Below are 12094 nucleotides of genomic sequence, written 5' to 3'. Positions count from 1 at the left end.
GTGAGCAGTGAACCCTCTTGGCAAATGTGGATGATCAATACTGGGCTGTGTTACCAAGAACATAACCAAGACATTGTGAAAAATTAATCTTCCCCTCAAATTACTCAGATGGAGCTGTATTTTCACTTATGTGTTTCTTGGGAAAGACACTGACAAACTGAGCAAATCCATTAGAAGGCACTTTGGGGACTGGAGCTGAGGAAGCTGGACTTTTTCAGTTTAGAGGAGAGAAAGCCAAAAGAATATATCATTCCTGTCTTCAACTACATACAGACAGAACAAAACTCTTGGAGATGCACAGTGAAAACCTGGAAGGAAGGTACCAGTCACAAGTTGTATAAAGGAAAATGCTGATATAAGAAAAAAGTGTTTGACCATAGGTCAAAAAAACTGACCTGCTGCAAGAAAGGTTGTGGAACCTCCATCCTTGAAGATACTCAAAATGTGTCCAGGGAAATGGCCTAAATAGCCTGCTCTAATTTTAAAGTCATGCTTTGAGCAGAATGTTGGATCAGGTCACCTCCAAATTTCCAACCAAAGTAATTTTGTCATTCCATAAATTATTATATCCCATTTTAAAGGTTCTAGCTTTTCATGGGGAATTTGATAGCTCTTAACTCTGCTTAGTCTGATCTGAAGCAAGAAGGATCTAGGTACAGTCTTTAATGGAGTGTTGCACTCTGGAACCTTGGAATGAGACGATTACAAGTTGCTATATTGAGAAAAGATGTTTGATTCTTTTGAATATTCACAATGTTGCCTCATGCAACTGGTTGCTAACTCAAGGTTGTTTCAAATGAAGAGCCTGTATCCCAAAATCGCAGAAGTTTTAAGACATTTACAGTATTGTCTTACTGCAAATTAAATAACTGTTTCAATTAAAAATAATCTAAACAGACAGATAAAATATTTACCCATGTGTTTTCAGATATCTCCAGGCACCATCAATACTTCCACCATTACATCCATGTTGATTCCTGGTATCACAAGAGATCAAGTTCTGAGCAGAAAGGTTGTCTGTGATCTGACCCTTTGAATGAATTGCTATTCTATCTGCTGCAACACCTGTTTGAAAATAAATTTTCTGTTATCAAAATCAAGTAATTACTCACAACTTTGCATTCGTTTTTGTGAAAGAGGGACAGAAAAACAACTTCAAAATTTTCTGTCTGTGCAGGTATCTTCACTAAACAGTACTGACATAATCTGTCCAGACTTTTGTGAGAAAGGGTTGTGAAACTGCAAAGCATCACAAGCAACTTTGCTGTTATATGACAAATTCCTAGATTTACTGGCTATTATAAAGTTCCAAATAGCTAAATATCAGATGAGACATTTGCATAATTGTCTGTATCATGTTTGTAAATGCATATTCACATCTGGTTGTTGCTGGAATCTGTGATATTTAAATGATCCCAAGATTGTAAAAAGTCTCTGTCTTTCAGCCCCTCTGCCAAAGAAGTCATAATTTGTCTGTGCTGGTTTTCAAGGTTGTTTATTCTTGCTTATCTCTAACATGTTCTGCTGCCCTGCCACAGGTCTGTCCTGCAGGGCAGCATGTGGGGCTCTGCCCTTAGTGGGATGTTACAAACATTATATACCAGAAACTAGGTGTGCTATATTTACAATAACGTGCCAATGTCTTTTATCTATGTTGAACAATGTGTCCCCAGTCTAAACCAACAGAAAAATGCCAACACCACAGTGAAACATGGAGGGCATGAAGAAGAAGAAAAAAACAAGGCATGGCCAGTTTTATCCATCTTGTCCCCTTTGGACCCCTTATCTAGGATCCTAAAATTCTACTTTTGCACCCATGCCACACTAATTATTACTTATATCAAACACCCAGAGCTTGTAATTCATCCTGTAAGATTGAAAACTCTTTTCCATGGACAGAGATCACAGACAGTGTCTCTCGGGGCTCTGTACAGGGGGTTCCTGATCCCTTTGCCAGGGTCCCAGGGCAGCCAGGGCAGCCAGAGAGATGCCCTGGATTCCCACAATTGTCTTCAGCAGAATAAACAAATACTTCCCAACTTTCTGCAGCTGAATCTCCAAATCTCTTTGCTTTCTTTTCAACCTTTCTTTCCTTTATGTGAGGGGAAAGAAAAAAAAAGAGCAGTCTTATGAAGAAGAAAATTCAAGACTGAAAATATTTATTGGCTTTATTACAAAGAATATTTGGAGATGTTCATATTGAAGTGTAAATGTAGGACTCTTTATACCTCCTTCCCTTATTACACAAAATTATTCCTCAAACACAGATACCTTATCCAAATTCAGTCAGATAATCATGATTCTTAGTACTTATATATTTATGAACTGATTTAAAGGCAGACTAGGTTAACTAAGTTGTGGGTGAAATTAAGGTGTTTTTATTTTATCAAATGACAATGCAGCAATCACTAAGCTTTATTGTAAATCATTACCTATGATTAAATTATATTTGTATTAATTTTAGCACCACATTTTTGATTTTTAAAATGAATTTTTTTTAAATCCTTTGAAATCTAAATCCCAATCAAAATCAACACTAACGTTGGTAAACTCTGAAAAATACTTCAAAAAAGAAAGTTTGCTGATATCAGGTGACAACTGTATTTTGTGCTTCTGGAAGTTGTCCCATGATAATAAATTTATTTTCATAGACATAAAAGCCTTTTATTGTACAGTTTTGGAATACTTATAGAAATCATTCATGATAGGAAAAATTATACATGAGTGCTTGTCTGTTCATTGAGCAACAACTAACCTTGAAAACTCAGACTGAAAATGTTAGATGCACCTAAACATGTGAAGGCATCTCGCACTACATAGTTTTGAAAATAATTATGTGAATTAAAATAAAAATATTTTTCTATGGAAAGGAAAAATTAGACACAATATCTGCAAAGTCTTTTCCTCAGTGAGCTCTGTTCATCTCCACAGTAATCTGTCAAAAGAGCTGTTAAAAGCTTTCTTGGTTTCCTCTTTTTAGAAGTGGGTAAGATATATCAGAAAAAAAAGGACATTCAGTCCCTGTTTTTTTCAGGGAGCTGGGATTAGCTGACCTAAAAGCTGCTGTCCTTCTCTTACTGCTGTGATTTAAACCTGCGCCTATGAGGAACCACTGGACAAATTAAGTCACAAAGATTGATCACATGCTTATGTTACATAATTTTATGAAAAGCAAAGTGCTGCAGCTTAGATTGACATTAAAGATTTTGGAACAATATAGAGGGAAAGTTGTAGTAATTTTAAATGTTCCTATTTGGTAATAAAAGGTGAAAACCGAGCTGATATTATTTTGTTGCTAACTACTACAATTTTCATTACACACCTAACATCACTGATACTTCCAAAGGGAGTAAAACGAAATATTACTTGCGGTTGAAAAAGCCCAGGATGCTCCACAGTTTCGCTGATCCAAAGGATCGTGAATCCACTCAGGCCACTCATAAATGGCTGAAAAGATTGCAGGAAACTTTTCTTCTGGAAGTGACTTTCCCTAAAACAAAATATAGATCTCTATATGCTAAATTTCCTATTTTTATCATACATTTAACTGTAATTTTGTTTGTAAAATTCTTAAGTTTTAGACTGAGGAAACCTAAAGTATTGGCCCTATGACTTCCCAAGAAGCCCTGTGGTGGTTTCCCCATGGCTGGGGGCTGCAGAACGCTGGGAGCAGGAGGGTTCTGGCACTATATTCGCTGAGCTGAAAAGCTGAGCCTCAAGACTGCCAACCTGAATAACCTGACCAGTTCTTCTCTGATTTTTATCACAAACAATAATTCACTATGAAATTTGCTAAGTGTGACCCAGCTGTCATTTTTGGAAAGAAAAGCCCTCTGCTACAAATAGCAGTGAAGTTAGATACCTGTTACCCTGTTCTTGTGGCTGTAGGTAGGAAATTTTAGTCACTGTGGGAGATGAATCAGTACAGTCATTTGATTTGTCATTTACATAGAGGCTATTCAATCTGAAGCAATTATTCCCTTTCCAGGATAAAAATCAGTGATTTTTCTTCTGCTTTACCATCTGATAGTGAATTCATGAAAATGCTCCCGAAAGCTATTTGGCCAGCCATTTCTGGCACCTTCATCTCTCAGCCTTAATTTATGTCCCCCTCCAAAGTTCTCCAAGCTTTGAACAAATATTTGCATATGCAACAGCCATCTGGTACAACTGCTAATAATCTGCTCCTTGTTCAACATATCAAAATCATTGACCCATTTTTTTTTTCTGTTGAACTTCATGGAATGATGGATTGTGCTGTGCAAGGAAATAGGAATGGCCACAGAAAATTGCAATATTAGGCCATGAAATCAGTCTGCTTCAAAAAATTGTTGATTGCCTCAGTTCCAGAAGAAAATACAATATACAAAATAAGATCATCTGTTCCTATGCAAAATACTCACTGATGCTTCTTTCTCATAAGCAAGCTGAAATTGTGAAGCACAACAGCTTCCATCCTGTTTAAATTCTGGGTACCCTTGCTAAAACATTTTTCTAAATTGTTTATGTGATTTATAATCATAAAAAATACCTTTTTCTAAGATGATTTCAATATTTGAGGCCAGTTCTTTCAAACTATTTTAGGACTCTTTGGAGAACCAAATTTTAGCCCTTTGCCTGTATCAAGATCACTTTGTTGTGTACTGTGAAACAGCAGCACGTCCATCTATCTTGTGCACCTGGATTTGCCACAGACAATCCCCCAGCTGAGAAAAAGTGCGTGAGGAAAAAGGAAGCTTGTATCTCAGGTCTATATCTGACATTAAGCTGGGGTACAAATCCAACAGGCAAATTGGTACAGTCTGTGTGTATTCCCAGACCCAGTGGTTCTAGGTTGAGCAGGTTAGATGCAGACTGCAAGTCCTGAATCCATGCTGCAAGCTGTTACGTCACTTCAATGATTTTGAAAGTCTAGCCTCCACCCATACATGGCCAAATTTTTTTTAATCCTTGTTAAAATATTAATCTCAGTATTTTGATTAATCAGTGTCAAAGACTGTTTTTTCAGAGTTTTATATACATGGGACTTGCAACATCAAGTGACACTCAGGAAGCAGCAACTATTTTAAATAATAACCTGACAAATTATCATTATGTTCATTATTAGTGAGTAAGCACAAGTGCAATATTTACTTTGAAGATGAAACATACAGGAGAAATCCCAGACAAATAAAATTTCTTTTATATGATGAGACTGTTCATTTCCAACTAGTAAAAAAGCAAGATTTGGCAAATGTTTAGCACAATTATGTGGGTAATGGCTGCTTACAATGCTCATTACAATGCCTCATTACAAAGTTCTTGCTCCATATCATTGCCTTTTGGGTGTTCTAATATACTATCATGACAAACTTCCCTTCCAGACAAAAGCAAAATTCAAAACTCTAAATAGATCTCCAGTCTTAACAATGAATTACTTTATATATTCCTAACCCACTGTCAATGTATTTATTAGCCTCATATTGTAAATACCAGAGCAAATTCCTCATTAATGCTCAGCCTTGCCATTTAGAAATACAGGACTGATCTGTAGCCAAAAATATTGGGGTTTTTTTTCTGGAAAATTTCTACCCTGATATTGAGAAGTGCTGCTAGTCTTTGGCAAATACCAAGTCTAAACAACTGTTTCTCAATGTATGCTCCATGGACCAGCATCAGACAGCACAAGAAATCAGCAAAATGAATGGTGAACTATTTTTAAACCTTTATATGTACTCTCTGCAGTGAAGTTAGCAGTCTGCCCAAAGCAGGAAGGTAAGAGGACATAAAAGAGCACTCGAATTTCAACAATGACTTCTTCAGAAAAGATGACCAATAAGAGAGAAAAGGCCAAAGACAACTGAATTTGCAAATGTGGAAATAGCTTCCCTGAGGAAAAGCCTTTTTTTTGTTAAATGTAGCAGAAAGATCCTGGACATCAATTGCTTTGTGAAGACCAAATGGGCACAAATGACCTTCAATGTGCAAGAGAAATTCAACTGCTGAGGGTTTTTACTGTGAAAAGCCATATACCAGTGGAACAGAAGGTGTACTTTGTCCACTTTCCAATTGTTTTTATGAGTTTCTTGATATTTAGAGAAAAAATGGTGCCTTATTACTGAATTATGTATTTCATCTTCTTGTAAGATGGCACTCAGGTGTGTGTACCTTGTTGCTGGTACCATGGCCAATGGTGCAGACCTTACCATTGCAAGGTACCTCTTGCCAGGACTTGTCAAAAGTGCATCACAATGCTTTTAAAGGTGTTGCAATTATTCTTGTGCTACATGGAATTGCAAGAATGATTGCACTGTCTCCTGCAGTGAAAATACCTTCTCAGATGGAGGAGCTTCAGCTTTGTCAGCAGTCAAACAGTTTTAGTGATGCATTTCGCTGTTGGTCTATACTCAGGTCTAGCCATACTATGCAACAGAGGGTCCTCAGTCCAGATTTGGTTCTTGCTCCATATCATTGCCTTTTGGGTGTTCTAATGTACCATCATGACAAACTTCCCTTCCAGACAAAAGGACCACCTTGTTAAATAGGTAAAGTCTTTTATTAAAAGCAGAACTTTTAGAAGCTCTATGAACAACTTCAGGAAGTTTGTGACTTCCCTAAGAATTTTGCAGCACCTGAGAAAGGCATATGGCAAGTATTATTTCATATTTTTAGCTTCTGTAAGTAGAAGAATTTCCTAGAATCCTGTGAAAGGTATGTGATTCCAGAAACATGTAAGCAAGTTTAATGACTAAATGCATGAATGTGCCAAGTTGGATTCCTGGAGAAAAATGCATTGAATCTCCTTGGGTGTCTGGCAGTGCCAAAGGGAGTTGGGTTGTGGCTCACAGATTTCATAAAACAGCAGACACAGAAAATATGACTGAGAAATGTATCTGTGGAACAAAGGCTGTAAGAGGTATAGCAGTGAAAGTAACTGCAGGAAGCTTAATAACAATGATTCAGTAAGTTGGATATAATGCAGGACTACTGAGTAAACAGCTACTACAAACTGAATGGAGGAAAGGAAGTATCATGAAGAATTTCTTGAAACCTTCCCTGTCCTGTTTTCCTAGGGTTTGTCTCACCTAGCTAGATACCTAGCAATGGAAATGTCAATCTATAGTCTGGGTACGTGACATCCTTTTTTTGCTTGTACTATATAAGCTTCACACTGTATCCCTCAAGGAAAATGTCAGTAACAGCAAATCAATCCAACTCTTTTGAGCCTCAGTGCAGTTCACTGGTAACAAGGCAAACACCTATTAATTGTTAGATTAAATTCTTTTATGCCATTGTCTTATTTTGACCTGCCATCTTCAAGTTAAATAATCATTCTTTGGCTGCAAAAAGTAGTCCAGAAAATCCTACGAGCCAAAACTCCAAAAATTAATTCCTGTCCACTTCTTGCTCTAGCAAACCTTCAGAGTGTAATTTTGATTGATTTGGCCAATCTGGGCCTGAGCCCAATGCCTTGACATGCTGGTGCAGGGAGCTGAGATTGTGTGTAACCAAAAATGGTCTGAATCAAGCAAAAGGGTTAGGACTGCTCAAATTATTGCAGAGGCCATGCCCTCTTTCCCCAAAACCCATTCAAGTGGCAGCTCTGTACTCTGCCACCACAGGGCCTTCTATCATGTGGAAATCCTTCTGCCACAGATACCCAAGGATTTTTAGCTATATGTATCTAGATATATATATATATATATAGATAGATAGATAGATAGATAGATAGATAGATAGATAGATAGATAGATAGATATGCAGCTTTGTAGATTTTTAATATACAGCTGTATAATTTCTCATGCTTTCTCACACTTCAGAATAGCAGATTCCCCTTTCTCACATATTTATGCTACCTTATTGAAATTCTGTTTAAATAAATAGTCTTATTTTTAAGAAAAGCATTTCTAACAAGAACACTCTGTTTTACACCAGCACTCAGGACATGACAAAACATGTAGCTGAGAACCCCCTGGAGAGACTCCAAAGGCCAGGGCCAAAGATGGTTACCAGGGCAACTGATCTCCTATAGGATGCACCTGCTAGATATTTTAATTAGTTACACTTAAAAAATTTGTGGAAATTCCATATTAAGCATGCATAGAGATATTTTGTGCACCTGAAGGCTTTATTAAAGAACTGCTCTTTATATTACACCTTTAATATTCTTTGGAAAGTTTTGATTGTAGAAACACCACAACACATAAACAAGCATCAGAATTTGACTTCTAATAGATAATGAAATGGCATCACTTGCCTAAGCTATATTGAAGGCAAAGGTAAACACCTGTTACACTTGATGCTTTTGCAAACCTTGGATCTATCTATTAATACTTTCACTTCTAATTTCACTCTGGTGAGCTTGTTAGGTGGGGGATTTTTGGTCTGTGAATTCCATAAATTGTGTCCTCTAAGAAAGAAAAAAAATAACTGATCCAAAGCATTGGGAAAATCACTCTGGATTCAATAAACTGTATTTTTTTCTTAAATTGCTTAACCAACGTACATAACTGAAAGTATATTTGCTTTGATGCAGAACTAATTTCAGCATAAATAAATTATAGGAAATTTAATTTAGCTGTCTTTAAAATCGCCATGGCCAAGGGGTTTAGAAAGCTGGTATTAAAGAACCATTTCATTTTTCAATGATTCCTATAATTTTGCTGTCCATTTGTTCAAAACCCAAAAAGAGCTTTCACAGCTTTTGTCAAAGATTGCTGTTTAGTCTCAGCTGTTCACCTTAGTGAACTATGCCCAGATGTATTTTTCTGTGGTTAAAGCTGTGTGTGCAATGATTAGCAAGTGAAGCTAAATGGAATTAATACAGAGCCTTCTTAAGGAAGTGAACTACAATGATAAGTTAATATTGCTGCAGAGCTTCACAATGATTAGGATTTTATTTTGCTCTTTCTTATTTGATTTCTGTCAATAGGGCCAGACATTCTATGACTTATAGAACTGTTCCAGGAACATCATATTCAGCATGGAAAGATTTAGTGACAAAACCCTGAACCATACTCTTATAATTGTCCACATTTATTTTTTGCATGTGACAAAGTTATTTTAAAAAATTAACAAGTGTACATGACACTTACAGGAGCTTCTCTCATATTCAGCAAAGAATGAGATGGAGGGAAGGTGCCCAGGCGCTTTTTGAAACCTTCTTCCACTGTCATTCCCCAGAACTGACTGTAGTTGTCAGCTTTCCATCTTCCTCACAGATGAAAGCCAAAAAGCAAGACCCAGGTTAGAGATAATATTCACATTAACACATTTCTCATTTAAGAGTACAACTAGGAAAAGCATCGAGAAATAAATTTTTGAAATTGCATTTCAAAAACTTGCATTCAATATGCATGAGAAAATATCTACTATGGGCTTTTCCACTGCAGATAAGTGCAGGATGGAACAACACAGCAGAATATGAATAGTGGTGATTTGGGGCCAGCATCACATCAGCCTGCAGGACATGAACATGCAATACTTCAGAGCAGTACTGGCAAACTCAGTCAAAACATTGCTGTTCTCTTGAAGTTTTGCTCAAATCATGCTCCAGCCCAGATTCCCTCAGAGAACTAGCAGACTCGTGTTGTGAGTTGCAGTGCACCTTCAAGCTCTGGTGCACCAGCAGAGAGATACTGTTGAACCCATCAAAAAGCCCAGCTGACACCTGCCTGAGTTTTATACCAATAACCACTGTGAGAGAAGGGCTCCCTATGGCTCTCTAAGTATTCCCTTGCTACTCTCAGGTGGACTTGACTCAGATTACAATGTTGATGTGCAAGCTATATGCACAACACAAAAAAAAACAAACAAACAAACAAAAAAAAAAAACCTTGCAGACATACTCATTTGGAACACACTGAAATTTGCTACTGGATAAGGGCTGAGTGACAGGGGAGAAGCATTCTCTTTACCCGTTCCTTTCTTGCTTTTGTAAGAACGAGGAGTGGGATTCATGCTGCCCAAAGAAGCCTCATTGTTCTTGGTCTCCCTGTGTCAGTGGAAAGTGCAAATACATGGAGAAGTTGAGTTGTATCTTGCCTGTCACCCTGTGACAAATGTCATTGGCCACCACTGACAGGAGACAGGGTCAGGCTCCAGGGGCCTAACTTGGTTGTTTATCCTAATTAAGTTGCTTTAAATGTCATGAAGTACAAAATATTTCAGCACTGTTGACAGCTTGAAACCTGGGCAGGCTTCATTGGTGAATTTGGCACCCCAGATCCTAGGGAGGCTGTCCCTGTATCTCTGTCTATAGTCAGCCTGCAGGCTCCCAAGGCACAGATCCACTAGCAGGGTCCCTAATCTCTGTGCGCTAGCCAGGGGAATGAGATTGTTAGCAAGGAAAACACCAAGCCCCCCAAGTTCTGATAACTGGATCCCCATTACACCAATCTTCTCCACTTCCAGTGCTACCTAGAGTCCTGTTACATGGAACAGTGCTCTCAAGGGAGCAGAAAAAATTACTTTAAATATCTATCCCAAGTAATAAACACAGTGAAGAACAGGGAAGATGATGCAAATCTTGTTTTGAGAGAAAATAAATTGTTCTAAATTTGGAGAACATTTTAGATAGATGTTTACAGCAGATGTTCTCTTACCAGCATGAGATGTTCACTATCTTTCCATTTAAAGCTTTATAATCTGCCAGTGATTTGGAAAATTTCACAAATGCATACTTAGTGTCAAATTGCTGTAATGTATTTGGAGAAAGAAGGGGTGGGGAAGACTGCATACCTTGTTATTTGCACATACACAGAATGAGAAATACTGTGATGCATAGTAAAACGTTAAAATACAAGGGTTCTCACCCAAAATCTCCAGAATTGATGTGCTGAATTAAGTCTTGGCGAACAAGGCATACGTCTGTTGAACATTTCCAGAGACTGTTGAAACATTTGCTGAAAAGAAAAGAATATCATTAAACAAAAACAAAAGAATTGTCAAAGGAAAAATATGCACTTTAACAGCAGAAGGCAGATGGAGGGAGAAAAAAGTGCGAACAATATAATTGTCACAGAGCATTTATGAAAACATAGAGTCATTTCTTCCTACTTCACCGTCTAATGAGCTGGAACAAGGTAGGAAGGTTTAAAGTTTGTGAGAAAGGTCATATGTGAAACATTTTGCTTCCATTTTTGTGGGACCAAAGCAAAGAATGTAATGTTGACGTTGATGCTGAAAAAATGTGATGTTTTGAGGAAGTTTTACTCTGGAAACTCAGAAAGGGTTTTGTGGCCCCAGACATCATGCTCCAAGGACCCTGGGCTAAAGTCAGCACAGTGGGAGCTCCAGCCCTATTTGGGTGGGGCTGGAGACCTGGGATTCCAGTCACTCCAGGGTAGGGTTGGTTTTTGGAGAGGCAAAGCTTAGGCAGCCAATTGCCAGGGCTGACAGCAAAGCTCCCCTTTCTGCACTGTCTGCTTCTGTCCCAAGGCAGAGAAATGGAAGCTCAAACAATTCACCACTTTTCCACATAAATAACTCTAAATATAACTAACTATAACTATATCCTTTGCTTACAGATTCATATAAGTTCTCATAACTCATTAAAAAAAAAAAAAAACAACCAAGGAGGAAGGATTTCATAAAGTTTAATGATATTTGTTATATTTGTTTGATCTGCATTCAGAAAACCATTTCAATTCATGTCTGACTGAGCAGGAACAGAATTAGGCCAGTGAGGAAGAGATTTGAATAGTCTAATATTCATATCTTGATTAGAAATTCCAGTTTCCCTCTTACTGTTCATTTAAATTGACTGTAATCTACCTCCACAAAATCTTAATATACAGCACTACTTTTGCAGCCATTTTGATTTGATTACATGTTTAATATGAATTTAAAGATGCTCTCTACCTTAATTCCTGTTTCATAACATATTCTACATAAAATTCAATTTGCTGTTCTCTGAAACATTACCAGGAATTGCAGTTGTCTTTAATTATTGTTCCTTCTCCGTAATATCGGCCATCTTTATAACAACCTGCCAACATAACATATAGATGTGTGAAAATAAAATAATTCTTCAAGTGAATTACTGAAAACTCTTGCTACTATTGTATTAATTGTTTTTATGCAGTATGCTTGAAAGTCAGCAATACAGTTCAAT

At 37.4% G+C, this 12094-nt stretch overlaps 1 protein-coding gene across 3 annotated transcripts in view; it reads right to left on the bottom strand.

Moving 5' to 3' along the window:
- Positions 1 to 12094, bottom strand: part of TINAG (tubulointerstitial nephritis antigen) — a 49451-nt gene that overhangs the window by 28272 nt on the left and 9085 nt on the right. For all 3 annotated transcript variants that reach the window (XM_021551173.3, XM_021551172.3, XM_021551175.4), the window contains exons 2-6: positions 11905 to 11968; positions 10794 to 10883; positions 9075 to 9189; positions 3367 to 3490; positions 915 to 1065 (exon numbers count right to left, since the gene is read on the bottom strand). In XM_021551173.3, coding sequence (XP_021406848.1) covers positions 915 to 1065; positions 3367 to 3490; positions 9075 to 9189; positions 10794 to 10883; positions 11905 to 11968 — 544 coding nt within the window. The remainder of the gene's footprint in view (positions 1 to 914; positions 1066 to 3366; positions 3491 to 9074; positions 9190 to 10793; positions 10884 to 11904; positions 11969 to 12094) is intronic.

The sequence above is a fragment of the Lonchura striata genome, chromosome 3, assembly GCF_050655825.1.
Source record: "Lonchura striata isolate lonStrDom1 chromosome 3, ASM5065582v1, whole genome shotgun sequence".
Taxonomy (NCBI): domain Eukaryota; kingdom Metazoa; phylum Chordata; class Aves; order Passeriformes; family Estrildidae; genus Lonchura; species Lonchura striata.
The sequence above is the reverse complement of the archived record's forward strand: the minus strand, read 5'-3'. Positions and strand labels throughout refer to the sequence as shown.